General features: G+C 40.8%; 1 protein-coding gene across 10 annotated transcripts in view; it reads left to right on the forward strand.

Moving 5' to 3' along the window:
* Positions 1-18,578, forward strand: part of KIDINS220 (kinase D interacting substrate 220) — an 84,292-nt gene that overhangs the window by 34,972 nt on the left and 30,742 nt on the right. For all 10 annotated transcript variants that reach the window (XR_013975599.1, XM_080940087.1, XM_080940086.1 and 7 more), the window contains exons 20-22: positions 406-494; positions 1,924-2,068; positions 4,102-4,264. Coding sequence is in view for 9 of the 10 variants with exons in the window: in XM_080940087.1 (XP_080796213.1) it covers positions 406-494; positions 1,924-2,068; positions 4,102-4,264 (397 nt within the window). In the remaining variant the exon portion in view is untranslated. The remainder of the gene's footprint in view (positions 1-405; positions 495-1,923; positions 2,069-4,101; positions 4,265-18,578) is intronic.

Consider the following 18,578-nt stretch of genomic DNA (forward strand, 5'->3'; position numbering starts at 1 on the left):
GTGATAGTGGGAAGTGTGTCAGTGGGAAGTGTGTCAGTGGGAAGTGTGGCAGTGGGAAGTGTGGCAGTGGGAGGCATGGCAGTGGGCAGTGTGTCCGTGGGAAGTGTGTCAGTGGGAAGTGTGACAGTGGGAAGTGTGGCAGTGGGAAGTGTGGCAGTGGGAAGTGTGGCAGCTGGAGCAGCAAGCCAAGAGTTCACATCTTGCACTGCAAGCAGGAAACAGCAAACACGAAATGATGCACATGTTCAAACTCTCAAAACCCATCTTTCTGGGACACACTTCCTCCATCAAGCCCCACCCCAAACCTCCCAAACAGCAGCATCAAGTGGGGCAAGTGTTCAAACAGCTAGGCTCTGGAGAAACTCACTTTAACCACCACAGTGCTGACTCAGTGCTTCCTTCTAGGAATACCGGAGGATGCGGACAGAAGAGTTTCACAGAACAGCCTTGGGGAGATGACAAAGATCGGTAGCAAAACGGCTCTCAACAGAAGGGTAAGGTGCCATTCATTCCGCTTACTTAATAGTGTGGCTGGTTTTTCCTCAGTGCTGGGGTTGAGCCCAAAGCCTTGGGATGCATGCTATGCAGATATTCTGCCACTCAGCTATGCCCTGACTCTGATTTTTATTTTTTTATCAGTCATTCAAATAAAATTGTTAATGACATCTAGTGTTCTTCAGTAAACACAGTGTTAAGCTCTTGAGATCAACGTCAGTGCTGAGCTCCCTTTCAGTATCAGCTACCTCAGAGCTATCTGGAGTGGTAAGGTCCTCCTCCTCTCCAGCCTCTTCCCAGATCACGTGCTGACTCTGCTCCTTGAGGAGTAAGATTTCATAGCCAGCAAATGATCATAGCCTCACATTCATTCCTGAGCAGGTGCCGCCCCTACTTTTATCTCTTTAGGATCTTAGTTCTTGCCCAACATTTGCAAGGTCTGGATTGTAGTCTCCCCACCCACGTGTGGTTCTGGGCCTCCCCAGTCTCCTCAGGTTTCTGGTTTGATGCTTCAGTCTGTCCGGTCTTATTAGCCCACCCATCTTAGTTGCAGAGCAAACCCAGGTGTGTTTATATAGGCTTGTAAAGTGGGAAGATGCCCACTGGTAGGAGCTTTGCTGATAGTGTCGCTCAGGGGTGGCTGATATGGGCCTATACTGGCATTGCCTCTCTTCTTGTTTGCTATTATTCGGACATTCCTTTGTAAACCTTGTGTCTTTAGCTTTGTGCCCACATGCTTTACAGGTTATTAATTCAGATTTAATATGAATGACAAATGATATAGCCAAAGTCAGGGGAGTGTGTGATTCCGCATTTTGAATTTTCCTCCTGGCTGCCCAGGCTCTTGGGTACCTATGGTTTCATCTACCTTTCCCATGCTTCAGGACCCGGAGAATCTGCCTCCGCTATGTCTGCCCTTCTCTTAGGACATGGGATTCCTTATCCACTCCAGCCCACACTACAGAGTGCCTTCAACATTTTGAGGAAATGCCCGGAAAGAGTGGCTGTGCCTGGGATAAAATCGTGTGACACATTAAAACAACCTAAAATTAGAGATGCTGAATCCCTAGAACCATGAAGGAACTTACTGGCTTTATGTTTTATGGTTCCTGTAGTACAGGCTTCATGGAGCTTGACTGTGATTCTCTTTATGGAGTTCTGTGCACTTCTTATCTGAGACATTTGACTTTCCCTAACTGTATAGTTGACAGTGTGCTGGGCTGTCTGCCTGCCAACTCTAATGTGTAACTGCTCTGGGAAGTGTCTGCCTTAGAAGTACTTGGTTAGCCTGCAGCTTTCTCTTTGGTCAGTACTGTGGACTCTGCTTTTCCCACTGCAGAGCTGGCTCTGCAGTCCGTGTTGTTCTTGCCATAAGCATGCCTGTTAACTCAAGGACAGGTGTCTCTCTCACGGGTGCTGTTGTTTCAGGATACTTACCGCAGAAGACAGATGCAGAGAACCATCACGAGGCAGATGTCCTTTGATCTCACAAAGCTGCTGGTCACTGAGGATTGGTTCAGTGACATCAGTCCTCAGACCATGAGACGGTTACTCAATATTGTTTCTGTGACAGGTGACTTTTATTTTTCATGTACTGTGATAGATGATAAGTTTATTTTTTAAGATGGTTGGTGTTGAGCTCAGGGCTTGTGCAAGCTCTGTGAATGTTCCGCTGCTGAGTTGTACCTCAGCCCCCACTGAAAGCTCTAATTAGCAGAGCACTCTGAGTATGAGCTCTGTTTCTAACATTGGTTGACGGTTTGGTAGCACTTGGACATTTATTTTAAAGTTTCATGATTTCAAAGGTCTTTTGCTTTAAGTTTAGGCTAAATTAATATCACTGAGCACTGTAGCAGTAAATAATAAATAGATGGCTTATCCCTTTATCGGCCCCGCGGTGTCACTCCACAGACACTGCACGAACTCTATCACACAGTCCGCAGGCTGCCCTCTCGACACGATTCCTTTCCCAGGCGGTTCACTCCTCCGCCCCTGTTGTTTCTGTCCTGGATGGATACGACCTCTCCAGTGTTTTTCTTTCCTTCACCGTCCTGCACAAACATGACTCCAAAGCCCAGTAGCTTTTCACACAGGTTTATATATTAAATTCTCAATCCACAAATCTACACAATAAGATTACATCCAATGGACAAAGACACAAACTGCCCTTTTATATGAGATAAATTGACCTACAGAAACCCTTAAAAATATTCATATCTACCTATCACAAATTTAGTCCACCTGGATTTAGGTCTACTCTCTCCAGCTCCATCTTGCTTTTCCCCTTCTTCTCCTCTTCTGTTTTCCTACCTTTTCTCCGCCTACCTCTCCACTGTCCAATCATGTGTCACCCTAACATCAATCCACAGAGAACAATTAATATTTGTGCTGAAATTAAGATTTTATTTACTGCTATGTTGTTTCAGTCTTTATGGTATTTTGAATAAAAATGTTTATAAGACATGGATATTATTAGCCATGCAGTGGTGGTGCACATCTTTAATCTCAACACTCTGGAGGCAGAGTCAGGCAGATCTCTGATCATGTTCAAGGCCAGCCTGGCCTACAGAGTAAATTCTAGGACAGCCAGGCTACATGAAACCCTGTTTTAAAAACCAAAAGCTCAGCCTTCTGTAAGAAGTATATTGCCAAGCTTGTTTTAGTGCTCGACCTTGCATTTTTGTCGCTCTCCCAGAGACCTTCAGTTAGATGTGCACCCAGTTATTCCATAGGCTGTCGCTTGTTTGTTGGGTTTATCACCTGCTTTGCTGAGTGCTAAGTCCATAGCTGGCAAACACTGTAACATAGCGCACGGGCATGGAAGAGGCGCATCCTGTCATCTGTCCAGCAAGGTCAGTGGTGACAGTGCAGAGTGAGGGTCTGAGGCAGGGGAAGAGCCGGGTGAGGGTCATCATCTGTACAGTGAAGAAGGGGACAGGAGGATTCCCATGAGAGCTGTCGGCATGGACTGATGACAGCAGAGAGCTGCTGCCATTTTCAGCAGGAGCCAAGCCTTTGCAGTCCTGTCACAGTGAAGGCCGTGGAAGCCTTGACTCGGAAAGCTTACACTTGCAGTTGTCCCCAAAGAGCATGCCGTCAGGAGGGGTGCTGGGTTAGTCCTCTGAACACCCTAAAGCAGGCTCTTTTTATTCAGTAATGTAGACAAGTTTTAGATACACTGTGATTAATATGATCTACCTCAGTAAGTGGGACGGGAAGTAAATTAAGCCATAAAACAAAGACGGATTCATATGTTGGATTCCATTAAGGACCTGGAGAGGTCCTTAGCAGTCAGCATTGAGGACCACCATGGTGCTTTAGTTTGTTTGTTGGTTTATTTTTTGAGACAGTCTTACTGTGTAGCTCAGGTGGGTCTCAAGACTTCCATACTCTTCTGCAGCCTCCTGTGTGCCAGGATTACCGACGTCTGCCGCTGTGCCCTCTGAATCTTTAAGATCTGGATGTTAGAGGCCATATGAATTCTTGATTTAAGTCTATACTATAACCAAATGGCAAATTTTTCAAATATTTTAATTATTTGTGACTATGCTAAACATTTTATTGAGTATGTCTACTGAGTTTTAAATGTTTATGAATCTGTTAAAGGGCGGCTACTAAGAGCCAATCAGATTACTTTCAACTGGGACAGGCTAGCCAGCTGGATCAACCTCACGGAGCAGTGGCCGTACCGGACATCCTGGCTCATACTGTATCTGGAAGAGACTGAAGGTATCCCTGATCAGATGACGTTAAAGACCATCTACGAGAGGTATTTTATTTGACTGCTTTGTACTTAACTTTGTTTTGAGCTCTAAACACAAATAGTGTGTGAAAAGTCTCTCCTGAGTTTATTCAGTCAGTCTTCCTGGGTCCCTCGGTGGCCTCTGGAGCTGTCGTCACATAGCTGCTGTCCTGGGCGCTTACAGCCCACTTGCACTTCCTCTCCTTACAGCTGTGTACAGTTGTAAGCGTTACTGTGGCTGTTAATAAGTCACAAAGCCAAAATGCTACCGTAGATGCCAGAACACCTACAGTAGCTTCAAGGTCCAGTTGCTGTTCCACTAAATTGTTTCTTCAAGCTGGATGGTGGGGTGGTGCATGTCTTTAATCCTTACAGGGAATCTGACTTCTGGGCTAGCCTGGTCTACAGAGCAAGTTCCAGGGTGACCAGTGTTACACAAAGAAAGCCGTCCTCAAGAAAACAAAAACAAACTGTTTCTTAGAGAAAGAGAACTTGCAGAAACTATGTAAACTTTTTAATAATTGAGTATAATTTTATACTGTTTTAAAATTTAGATAAAATTATAATATGGTTTATATTTTCTAGTCTATAAGAGCTTAGATCATTCTTACGTTGTTGGCATTTGGTTTTTCCTAACTGGTGTTAGAGTTGTAGAGGACTACAGAGTCTATCCACAGTTCTGAGCTCTTCTAGGCTTCTGTTCAAGTGTGTCAGCGGCTTAATCTTGGCATGGCTCTAGAGGGACGGGCCCACGGACAACCATATGCCGTGGAAACTTGGTAGTCAGTCACCCTGGCTTGGACCTGTCAGATGTCATTATATCTGGAGATCATGAATGGGCTTATCCTTGGTTGTAAACTATAAAACTTTATTTCCTGAGCAAATGTGTCTGTCCTAAGTCAGGAATTAGGTAATTATAAATATATCCTAGATGAGCAGATATTACAGTTAAAATGGAACCTTTAGAAAGTTTTCTCCAATGTTACTAGCAAGGAAGGTTGAGGCTCTGAAAGTTACTAACTTCCCAAGTCACATAGTCTCATATGGCAGAGCTGGTATTTTAATCTGGGTCGCTGTGATCTGTGTGGCGCTCAGTGTAAGCACTGCATGTGTTAACTTCACTCTCACAACTCTGAGATAGGTCCTGCTGTCCTTACTTTTCACATTAGAAAACTGACACCAGTGTACGAGAGCTGGGATTTCAAGTGAGGCTCCACACCCTGCCTTGGTGTGTACTGGAAGGGCGCCTTTTGTTGTGTCCACATGACACAGCAGCTTTCCTGGGCTGGGGTCCTGTCTGAAACACTGAAGTTTGTCATGGAGTCAAAGGGCTGAAGTTTCCAGTGGAAATGAGAGCTGCAAGGAACATTGCAAACTACTGTAGTTAGTTTTGTATGGGGTAACAAACCCACAAGACAGATATTGCTGTTTTTTCCCTAAGTGTCTTTGCCATCATAAAAACATGAGTTTTCTGGTAAATAAACTGTTTGCTACTGCCCCTCCTGTCTGTCTGTCTGTCTTTGTGTCTGTTTCTGTTTCTATCTCTGTCTCTCATTTTTAGACAAAGTAGCCATGTTAGTCCTCAGTTTGGCATGGAATGGACGTCACATTTACCTGCTGTGACTGAGAGCACACGGGTCAGAGGCCTGTGACCAATGCTTCAGGAAGTGTATGTAGAGTCCTGCAAATTGGTCTTCTGCTCACTCTGTGACAAGGTTGGGAAGATGAGAAAAGTCTCCAGGCAATAGAATAGGAGAAATAGGAAATAAAGCAGATTTAAAAAACATTTGAAACGTCTCTGACTCAGGTCTGTCCGACAGCAGCTGTCAGGTCCTTGAAGCGCTACTGGATGCCGCACCGTTGTTTGGATATGTGTCTCCCTGAAACCTGTTCTTGTTGCTTTTCTTATTTTTGTGGTCCTAGGTGTAGAACCCAGTGCCTTATGCATGGTGGTAACACACTCTACTGCTAATCCACACCAGCCCAACTTGTTTTTCTTAAGAAGCCAAGATTAATAGGCACTTTCAGTTTCTTTTGTTGCCCTGGTTGACTTACTCATTAACATATATTCATATATTTAGTGTGATTTTTTTTTTTTTTTTTTTTTTACTGAGCCAGAGCTTATATCATTGCCTTTATGCTCTTATGTGTTACAGGGGCTACATGTTTAATTTTCTTTTCTATTTGATAATACTGTCAAACTTAAGCAATTTTTCAAGACTAAGAATAGTACAGACAACACCACATCCCCATCCTTCCTTCAGACTCATGCCACTGTTGACTTCATTGCTTTGTTCAGTTCCATCCATGCGGTCTTCTGAGTCTTGTTCTCTCTTTATGTTTATAGATCTATACCAACACAAACATAGTTTTCCAAAACTTTGTGTGAGAATTTACACATACCATTTGCCTCTAAATGCTTGAGCTTTGAGGACTTATATTCTAACTGAATATAAGTAAAGCATGCATATTTGAAACAAGTAGTGAGTGGGAGAGAAGATGGCTTAAACAGTTTGCCAGTTAAAGTCATTTTCTGGGCAATAAGAAACTTTTTAGTCTAAAACTTCCACTCTTTGGTGAGAGACAACTGCTTGGTGTTTTACTTCTTATGTTTTTTTAGGGAGGAAAGATTTATTTTTGGTTCATGGTTGTAGCCTGTTGTGTTGAGAGGATAAAGGACTAGAAGCTCATGGGATGGCAGCCAGAAGGCAGAGAGAATGTCTGTGTTTGCAGGCTTGCTTCTCTTCCCACTTTCTATTCTGCCTGCACCTGCAGCCCGTAGGGGGATGCTGCTGGCTGTGTGTGTGTCCAGCCTTTGACAACTTGATATTCAGCAAGTCTCTTTAAGCCATTACCTTCCATTTCCACCCTTCAACGGCCTGGCTCATCATGCAGAATGCGTCCTGTCTGTCTGTCCTCAACCTTAACAGTTCCAGTTATGGTGCAGTAGTTGAAGTTCAGTATCTCCTCCAAGACAGTAGACATACTTTTAGCTCTGAATCCTTGCAGTATCAAAAAGAAAATGACATATTTGCAGATGACAGTGGCACAGAGTAAAGATTTTCCTTTCCCAAGCAAGGGAAGGGCTCAGAGCACAGGGAGAGAATAAAACCAAAGCCTGGAAGGGCAGACTTTAGATTCTGTAGATCTGGGTCAGGCGTCTGAGCATGCGCTGTCCTGATTCGATAGGCAACAGGCTCGGGGTCCTTGTCTCTATAGCTTTGCCATCGTAGCCCCATGGTCTTTCTTGGGATGCTCTGTTTATTGCCTACAGCTTCCCTGAAAATATGTCCTATGTACCTGGAATATCTAACGTCCTTCATTGTTCTTAGTTTAGCTCCACCTTCATGATTTATGCATTGTTTCCTCCATTCACACCTGCGTTCACACCAGCCCTGTCACACTTTGCCTGTCTTCCTAGGCTTAGTGTCCATGACCCTGTAACATTTATGTTCTGTATGTCTGCAGACCCTGCGGCGAGGACTCAGCTGCTTTGGCATGCCCCTGTCTCGTAGCAGCCCTTTCCCTTTTCTTTAGAACCTTACATGTGCTACTTGTTTAAAACTAAGGTTTTCAAATTCTTGTGGTTGAGTTTTGCTCTTAATTCTTCCTGTAAATAGAACTAGAAGTTGAGGCTGGCCGTGAGCACAAAGGGGGACAGGGCGGGGTGGGGAGGGGAGAACAGAGCAGGAGCAGGAAGGCAAGAGCAAGAGCAACTCAGCCTCTTCTGAAGTCTTAAAGCATGGACAAAGGCAGGACTTGGGCCAGAGAGATGGCACTTGCAAATGATCTGGGTTTGGTTCCCAACACCCTCTTTTGACCTCTGTGGGCACTGGGCACAGGTGTACAATATAAATTATAGTGAATTTTTTAGGGTAATTATTTTATTTTTATCACATCAATATAGAATAATATATATTTGAGGCAAAATAAGACCATGCCAATTTTCTTTTGTGATTTAGCCAACCTATTACTTTAGACCTCAGCCCTGATGGTCTTGCTGTCTGAGAGCAGACTGATTTTTAAATATACCTTATATGTCTATAAATACTTACAGAGTATTTGTAGTTAGCCAACAAAGAGAGAAAGATAGTGTGGGAAGCAATCTGAAAATTCATAAGGAATTTTAATTAAAATAATTAAATAAAATAATTTGCAATGAACAACTGTAGAAGACAGTTTGCTCAACTTACTGAAAACCCATCTTTTGCTCTAGCAATTTAGATGTCTGTTTCTACTTACCCATAGCTGAGTTCTTTGGTGCTTGTCATTTGAATAATAAAAAGTTTTATTTACAGCTGACAAAAAGCAGCAGTATATAATTGATATTCATTTGTTTTATTAAAGAAATCTGATTTGGTAAAAACAATCGGAAAATAGTATTTTTAACGCTAGTAGTAAAATTTATTTTTTTTAATCCATAAAAAGCCTCATTTATTTTTATAGCAATTTGATGACACATCTGCTTGCTTTATTCAGCTGAAAAAGAAAATGTTGGTTCTTAGTGTTTGGTAAAATTGCTTTGTTAAATTATTTTCTAAATTGTTCAACTTTTAACAAATGACATTTGATACTAACACTGGAAAGCAATTTTAGCTAATTAAGTAGATCCCTCTATAAACCATTGGAACATTAAGATGACATACTGTTCATTCAAGATTATTTTAATTGGTACAATTATTGTAATTTTCTTGCAATTATGTGTTGAGCTAAAAGCTTTTGTCTAGATCATTTGAGGGTTTTTTTGTTAACATACATTTAGTGAGAAGAAAGAAAGTTAAATAGAAACTGTAGATAAAGATTTTCTGTCTACCTTTTAGTGCAGCATTTTAGACAATCATCGAAATATTTTAGTATAAAAGTTTATTTCTGGTATTTTAGACACTTAAAGCAATGATAGAGGCTTTTAAAAGATCAATTTAAATAGTTTTCATGAAGATAATACTTTAAATTTCTGTTTTGACGTTGCTTAAGCAATGATTTAATCAAGAGGATATGGTCAGCAGAACTTAGTGTGAGAGACAGCATCCTTCTGATAGCCTTGGATTCTTGAATGAATCAGTTGGAAGGGTGTTTGTCTCCTAGAGACAGCTGTTTGCTGAGAAACCTTGGACACTAAGATAGGATATTTATGGATCTATCTCAGAACTTTAAATTATTCAATCATTTTAGCAAATATATCATATATTCATTTCTGATATTCAACAAACACTTTCAAAAGCTTAATTGATTACATCTAACCTCAGGGCTCCTAATCTCCCTGTTTCCTTTTCCCATTCCCACCTGTTATCACTTGCGTAAATTACGCAGACCTTTTGAAAGCCTTCATCTGTGATTATCCTCAAATCGTGCCTTTGAGTTGCATGAACCTCCTTGTACAAAATATGTCTATTGTACTAATTTCTGTACTAATTATTTTCTGTCTTAAATTGAAGATCCTAGAAATATCTATTTAAAACATTATTTCATGCATGCTATTAAGGTGTTTTTTTTTTTTTATGTATAGCTTTGAATCTTACTATAATTTTTTTAAAAAACTCTTTACTGATTCTTTGTGAGTTTCATTTCATGCTCTCCAATCCCACCCATGTCTCCATCTTTTCAAATCTGCCTCTGCTTTGCAACCTTGCCACAAAAGAAAATAAAAAACAAAAATTAAAAACAAAAACAAAAAAACAAAAAAAGCACGGGAAACATCTTGTTCTGAAAGCTATAATATGTCACAGTGTGCTCCACACAGTATATCCTTTTGTCCATACATCTTTACGGGCAAAGATTAATTGCAGTGAGTCATTGATTTGGTTTGAGGCCTCGGCTTTCACTACCCTGTCAATACTGCATCCTCATGGGGACTATAATTCTATATTCTTGATATGGTAGGACTTTTTAGAGATTTTCATGTTGCCATCATTCAAAATGTATTAAATTATTATATTATGTATAATTATTTCATAAGCTATGCTATGAATAGTACCAACACACATTTGCTCAGAATGCAGAGGTTAATGTTTACTAGTATCTTTGTCTGTTAAAGAGATTGGTCTAGTTCTTTGCAAAAATCTCCTGATAATTTTTTCATCTAAGAGAGAAAACTAAGTAGGTGTGCACTGAAATAAAGATTCCGTGACTATAACAGAAGTTATATATAAAAGTTATTTATATATAAAATTTAAAAAAGTTATTTATATATAAAATATATGTAAACATAAAAAGAAGTTATTTATATATAAAATAAATAACACTAACAGGGTAGGTAAGTTTTAATATGACAAGTAAGCCTGCACATTGTACAATGAGGTAGAATATTGACAGTTAATGCAAATTTTTGACTTTACACTGTTCATTTATTTTTTAAAGATTTATTTATATATTTTATGTATACAAGTGCTTTTATTTTCAGAATTATTTATTTATTTCATGTATGCGAGTACATTGTAGCTGTCTTCAGACACACCAGAAGAGGGCATCGGATCCCATTACAGTTGGTTGTGAGCCACCATGTGGTTGCTGAGAATTGAACTCAGGACCTCTGGAAAGAGCAGTCAGTGATCTTGACTGCTGAGCCATTTCTCTAGCATTGTTCATTATATTTTTGATAAAAATTAATTGGGAAATCCAGGTTTGTTTATTTATTTATTTATTTATTTAGGTTTTCAACACAGGGCTTCTCTGTGTAGCCATGGCTGTCTGGACCTCACTCTGTAGACCAGGCTGGCTTCAACTCAGAGATCCACCTGCTTCTGTCTCCTGAGTACTGGGATTAAAGGCCTGTGACTGTTAAATCCAGATTTTTAAAGATAAATAAAAAACGAAGGGCAGACTTTTTAAACATTCATTTATTTTTACCTTGTGTATGTGGGTGCTATATCTGTGCACCACATGCATTCAGAAGCCAGAATCCTCTGGAACTGGAATTGTAGAAGGTTGTAAGATACCTGTAGGTACTGGGAACAAAACCCAGGTCCTCTGGAAGAACAGCCAGTGCTCTTAATTGTCGAGCTCTCACCATCCTAGAAGAATTTTTAAAATTTATTTTTGATGCACTTGGAAAACATACCACTCTCATTGTTTGGAAGAAAGAAGAAGTGAGAGAGATTAACTAGGCACCATTCTTGAATTATCTGTTATTGTGTTTTGTTTCTGATTTGTTCTGTTATTGCTACTGGATTTGTAGCCAATCGAAGGCTGTGAGAGAAAATACTGAAGGGGGAAAAAAACTGTAAAATTCATTATTTAGGAAATTGTTTCTTGTTGTTTTGTTTTGTTCTAAGATAGGGTCTCATTGGCTGGCCTGGAACTCACAGAGAACTGACTGCTGGGAAATAGTTCATGAGAGCCTATTATGAGCAGACCCTACTGTAAACAGTAATATTTACTGTAGGGTACCCATGTGCAAGGCTGGCAGAGACACAGAAGTGGTGACAGAGAACCAGGTAGAATTCTGGTAGCTCAGAGGGCCTCTGTATTGCTGAAGATTGCTAGCAGCCTTGTGGGTGATAGAACATCAGTGGTCACTTTGGGAGTGATATTGAGTTGAATTAGGGATTATCAAAACATGGTGCTGGGGAGAGAGCTGGAGGGAGCATCTGCTGCTCCCAGAGGCCCTTTCCTGTGGAGGCTCACAGCCATCTGCGGCTCCAGGCCCAAGAAATACAAGTGCCCTCTTCTGGCCTTTCAGGCGCCCGGCATACATGATATACAGACATACATGCAAGCAAAATACCCATCCGCACAAAAACAAGTAAATAAGTAAATAAATAAAATTGTAAGAAGTCATAGATGTGGGCACTAAGGATAGGGAAAATAATTGATGAACATTATCTGTGGGTATTGGGTTTGTACTGGAGTTCAAGCATCACCAGCATGGTCTCCAGTGCTGTTTGCTTTCTCACAAACCTTACACGTTCCCACCTGCTCGTTTTCTGGACCATCCTCCCCTGTCTCCTATCCCACTCTCTGGTCTCTCAAGCGTGGCTAGTGTGGGAAGCCTGTTATAAGGCAGGCTCCCCATTTCAGGTTCCTTAGTCCATTGCTGGTGTGTTCCTTCATAGGCTCTGCCTTGGGATTTGCTCACCAAGGCCTGCTTTGCTCTTTCTCTAGTGTTGTCTCCTCCTTAAGATGGCAAACTCCACTGACTATAACTTCCTTCCATTTTCACACACATGCACGGAGCAGAGTGAGCGCTTGTGAAAGAGCGAAGAGGTCTGATGGTGCATTTGCACTGGGGAAGGTGGCAGATATAAAACCTTGCTTCATCTCCAGACTCTCATTGTTCTGAGTGCAGGGAAAGGGTTCTTTCATTGTTCTGACGGTGAGTCCCTGTACCTTACTGTACAGCTTATTGTAAGGTTGAAGCCCATGACTGGTGACTGCACACGTCACCTAAAGTTTGCTGGCTTCTTCCTTTTGGCAGCTCACACTAAGATCCCAGCAGCATTTCTGTAGCCTGTAACCAAGTTTATGTTTCTAGAATCTTATGTTTTATAAACCTTCAGTGAAGCAGTGGGTTGTAGAGTTTTCTGCATACTGACACCTTTTCCCAGTACAGTGTTTTCTTACAGACGATCATCTGTGTGTCCTATTAAGAGTCAGTGTATTGAGGTGTAATGGCACATGCTGGTAATCCCAGCACTCAGGAGGTGGAGGCAGGAAGATTGCTCAGAGTTTAAGGCCATCCTGGACTACACATCAAAACCATGTGGCAAAACACCAAATGTTGATAAATAAAGTAAATAAAGGCCATATGTACTCGAACAACCCCATTTTGTTCTGTAACCACTTGGGTTCTGTTAGGTATTAAACAGTTGTTACAGTTAGACCTGTGCTGGGTACATGCTAAGGACAGCAGTACCTACTGTGGTGCCTGAGATGCCCTTGGGAGGTGACATCCAATGGACTGGGCATTGTGCCCAACGCTCCATGCCGGGCTTTGCATAACCAAGGGTAGCAGAGAGCAGGAGTTACAGCCTCTGAGCTGCATCTGGAGTTTCTGCCGCCTGTCTGCGGACAGTCTTCTGTAGTTGCAGAAGATAGCTGGGATCTGTGATGGAAAAACAGTTTTCAGTAATAAGCATATGGCTATTTACAATATATATCAGTAGGAATGTTTCCCAGGTACGAACTTTCTAAAACATTAAATTTATTATATCTATTAAAAATTCAAGTTTGTGCAAACTACAGAAAACTCCACATACATACTCCGTTCTGATGCTGTCAGAGGTGGAAGTGTCAGAAGGTTGTTGGTATTCTTTAGCACTGTGCTTAAGCTTTTACACCTTCGTGTTCATTGAGTGGCTGTTTTATCTAAGTAGATTTTTCTCTAGCTTTTCTTTTGCTGATGTACAGAGAGAAGTAGGGGGCATAGAGAAACAGACAGACAGACAAGAGACAGAGGCAGGACTGACTGAGGATCAGACTCGTAAGGCTCATCTTGTGCATGCTACTGCTGAGCTGTTTCTCCAGATCTTGTTTTTATTCTAATAGAATAAAGTTAATTTTAAAAGTATTTTCTCAGCATTTAAATTCATGGTACCATTGTCAACATTTTATGCTGATAGAAAACTAAGAAATAATTGTAAATGCTCCACAGTATTGTGTAAATACCATCAACATGAAACTAAAGTATATTTATCAAGAATATTGAATATAAACAGGAAAGTTAGTTTCTCTGGAGAATTTTTTAATGTGTAGACATACATTTAATACACAAAAATGATTTATATTAGGTTGACTATTTTACAACATGGAAAAATTATGTCATATATTTTTAAACTCAAGTATTGAAGGACCCATATTTCCTAGAGGTCTTGAGACATCCCTTTACAGATGAGATAAACTGTTAATGCCTTTGTACAAGAAAAATACCAGTGTGCAGTAACAGTGTTGGCTTATTTTGAAGTGAAGCGAGGGTCTAATGGAAACCATGCTACAGTAGTCAGGAAGGCCACAAGATGGGGCTGTCTCACTGGAAACTTTATTAGCATGCCTGGCCATGAGCCAAGTGAAGAGCCTTTTGCTTTCCCACTTCTATAGCAGGAAAATGGGAGGCTGTAATGGAAGGTTGAATTTCCATTAATTTCAATCATTCATTCATTCATTCGTGTGTGGGAGAGCCAAGTGGAGAGCAGGAATTAACCTTGGGTGTCATTCCTCAGAAGTTATCTACCTTGGTGTTTTTGAGAGATATCCTTTTTTGGTTTACTGAAAGATAAGGTTTCTCAGTAGCATGTAACTTACGAAGAAGGCTAGGCTGGCTGGACAGTGAGCTCCAAGGATCTTTATGTTTGCCTTCCCAGTGCTGAGATTACAGGTATGTGCCAGCATGCCTACACTTCCTGAGTAAGCCATTTTCCTATCATAGGGGCATTTTCATCATTGAGATCACAACCATAGACATATAAATGCTTTTGTAATCATATGGCATAGTATTTTAAGTTTTATAGTTCGTTTTTCTTGCAGAATTTTTGCATGTATACATGTGTGCATTCATGCATATGGGTAGAGGGGTATTGTGTATGCTAAGTAATTGATCTACTACTGATCTACCAATTCTCTCCTATAGTTTGATTAAATTCATTTTTGAAAAAACCCCATAGATTTGAACAAAAAAGAATTTTTGTCTGCTTACATATTTTAGCTTTAAAAATATTAAATGTGCCAGATGTGGTGGCCTACACTTTTAATTCCTGCACTGGGGAGGCAGATAGATCTCTGAGTTGGAGAACACCTAGTCTACAGAGTTCCAAGGCAGCCAGGGCTACATAGAGAGATCCTGTTTCAAAAACAAAGTAAATAACAACCCCCCCCCCATAAAAACAATAAGTAAGTAAATAAATAAATAGCAAATAAATAACATTTGTCTTAGGGTTTTACTGCTGTGAACAGACACCATGACCAAGGCAGCTCTTATAAGGACAACATTTAACTGGAGCTGGATTACAGGTTCAGAGGTTCAGTCCATTATCCTCAAGGTGAGAACATGGCAGCATCCAGGCAGGCATGGTATAGGAGGAGCTGAGAGTTCTACATCTTCATTTGAGGGCTGCTAGCAGAATACTGACTTCCAGGCATCTAGGATTGGGGTATTAAACCCATGCCCACAGTGACACGCCCACTCCAGCAGGGCCACACCTTCTAATAGTGCCACTTCCTGGGCTAAGCATATGTAAACCATCATAACTTTGCTGAGTTTATTAAAGATTAAATCTTTAGGATAACATGCAAAGGCTTTGCTTTAAGCTGTAGTGGTCGTAGACTGTCTTTGCACTCAGAGTTTCCATTTACTATGTCTGACATCTCTTATCAGTTGGCAGGAACCTATGATGTTGTCATAGTCAGTACTGCCTCAGAAAAATCTACAACTTTTTTGTCATTTACTTTCATCTGAGCATCTTAAAATACAGACCCGTGATGCCAGAAATCAGGCTGAGATCTTCAGTGGTTGGTACTGTGCTCAACTTCAGTCTCTTGCTGCTCATCTCTTATTGAAAGCATTTTATTACCCTGGGTTAGAATGGTGGTTTGGTCATCTCTGTTGCCAGCCTCTGCTCACTCCCATGCAGGCACTGTGATAAGGCACTGACATCCGTCCTGTGCAACATTTGCCAAGTGAATCCTATGCAGAATCCCTAAATAAAATAGTTTATAAAACTAATTTATTCAAATTAAATATTTAAAGCAAGTTAATTAGAAAACTGAGCTGTTTTGAAGAATTTATGAAAGTGAAGTTATCTGTTGAGGTTTTGTATTTTACTGCCTATTGTAATGCTAAGTGAGGCCCCAAGACCTGGAGTCTGCACTTAGCCTCTGGGACCCTGCCCCCAAGTTAATTCTGATTGGTGGGCGAAAGAGACAGCTGGGGTTGAGATTTTGTGGTTTGGGGTGGGAGATGAGCAGGAGGGCAAAGGAGAGTGGCCGTGGGCTAAGGGTCGAGAGAACGTGGCCCAGAGGGATGCCCGACTGGGTTAAAGCAGCCCAGATGGAACATTGTAAATAATACATGATAACTTGGGGTTATTGATAGGAAAGCAGATTCTAACAGCATGGAGGGTAGGCAGCTGCCCAGCTACTGTGCTGCCTAAGGCATATTTAACAATATAAAGGCTGTGTGTGTCTTCCATCCAGGAACATAATTTTTAATATTCTTTACTACAGTTATGTATTAAGATTGGAATCTCAAGTTCATTTAAGCATCTCTAGTTAGTTTTATAGCAAACCAAGAAAATTTGTTATTATAAATAGATGCTAATGTTGTCAGTTTTCAAATTTCCCTTTTGATGATGATATAACACTTAATTTTCTAGAAACTTACAGGATTGATGGGGAGTCACCAACAGTACAGTGTGTAGTTATCGAAGCCCAGTCCTGCTTCCCTAATGATCCTGTCACCCGGGCCACAAAACAGCTGTTACTCTGATTGTCACACTCGTGCTTAGACACATAGGCTATGGTGCAAGTGTGCTTTCTTATGTAGCTTTATGAGTAAGAAATGGCTTATATTTTATGAAACAGTGAAAGAATATATTTGTGTGCATGAGGAAGAGGAGATATTTTATCACAGGGTCTGAAATTGTTACTGCTCTAGAGGTCGTTAAAGGGACCGACCTAGAAGAATGGAACTGATAGATGAGGCAGACTAAAGTCTCATACAATTACCAACTTTATTCAGACCATCAGACAATTTATACTCGTCCAATTACAAGAGCAAAAACATGCTTTTCCATAGAGCTATGTAGACAAATAACAATAGCTAGTTGTAATGAATTATCTGAAGCAAACTTACTCTTATCTGTTACACTTGGGGGAAACTTGAAAGCATAATCCAAAAACAGTTTTGTATATTTGAAGAAACTGAGCTCACAGGATTTTTGTATTCGTTTCTCGGAGTTTTCTCACAAGTACTCAGATTTTCCTCACACAACTCTATTCTTAGGTCAGTTCTGACAAAACACAAACACAAAGTCAGGAGGACTTGTTAGCAGAACCCTCTGTGTTGGCGATGCTTAGTGTGCCAAACTCTAACACATAACAGCATTCTATAATTCTGTATTTTTTCCACTTAAAAACATGCAAGTCAGTCAGATGGCAGTGGTGCACAGCTTTAATCCCAGCACCCAGGAGGCAGAGGCAGGAGGATCTCTGAGTTCAAGGCCAGCCTGGTCTACAGAGTGAGTTCCGTCCGGGACAACCAGGGTACACAGCAAAAACTGGTCTTAAAAACAAACAAGCAAACAACAAACCCCAAAGCAAGCTCAGCAGCTGGGATTTGGGAGGACAGCTGAGCTAGCAGTGCTTCATTTCCACATGCACTCAGAGAGCGAATGGAAAACCCCGGCTGAAGCCTGCCTGTTGTTTCAGGACCAGAGGCAGAGGAAGAAGCAGTATATAGAAGATCCAGGCTTCTCTTACAGGTGGCACCTTCACCTGGACCACACACAAAAGACTAAAGAAATAGCAGTGGCCTTTGCCAGGTGACACGATAATCAGGCACTCATGTCACTTGGGAGCAGTCAGGTGTGCTTCACATTAGTAAACATTAGAGTTATATGCTTGCTGGTTTATACTAACTTCAGTGTTATGGTAAAGAGCAGTGTCTGACTGACTGGAGAAGTGGCTCAGTGGTTAAGAGCATTTGCTGTTCATGCAGAGGACCCTGGTTTGGTTCCCAGCATGGTAGTTCATAACCATCCAGAATTCCAAGTCCAGGAAATCTGATGCCTCTTCTGAAACCATTCACCAAGTATGCATACAGTGCACATACACACACAGAGGCAAAACACTCATACATGCAAATAATAGATAGATAGATAGATAGATAGATAGATAGATAGATAGATAGATAGACAGATAGATTGTTTAAAAAATATTTGGTTGGAACAGTAAATTATCTCTATTGGACCAAATGGTATTCCAGCCAGAGTAACAAGACAAGAAAAGTAGAAAGTCCCAAATTATATAGTAGTTGTAAAACTATTTCTAATTACAGATACTATGATACCATATAGAGAGTATCCCAAAAAGTCTACAGGAGAGCTTCTAGAACCAACAAATCCAACAGTGTTTAGGATATAGATCAACACAGAGATCATTTGTGTTTCTGTTCTCATGATGTAGATAATCTGGAAGGGTATTGTTTTATTTAGTCAAGGCAGTTAAAGAATGTTCACTAAGAGCCAGGACATTGTTAAGAGAGATAAAAATAAACGGGAGGACACTCACTGTACACAAACAAGGACATTAAAGAACTAGGATATCAGGGCTACCAAGTGTTCCCTTCGGAGCCAATGTAAAAATCTTTGAGAAATCCCAGTAATCTTCATGTGCAGAAAGGACGTTTTTGAAG

Source organism: Micromys minutus (assembly GCF_963924665.1).
Source record: "Micromys minutus genome assembly, chromosome: 1".
Lineage (NCBI taxonomy): Eukaryota > Metazoa > Chordata > Mammalia > Rodentia > Muridae > Micromys > Micromys minutus.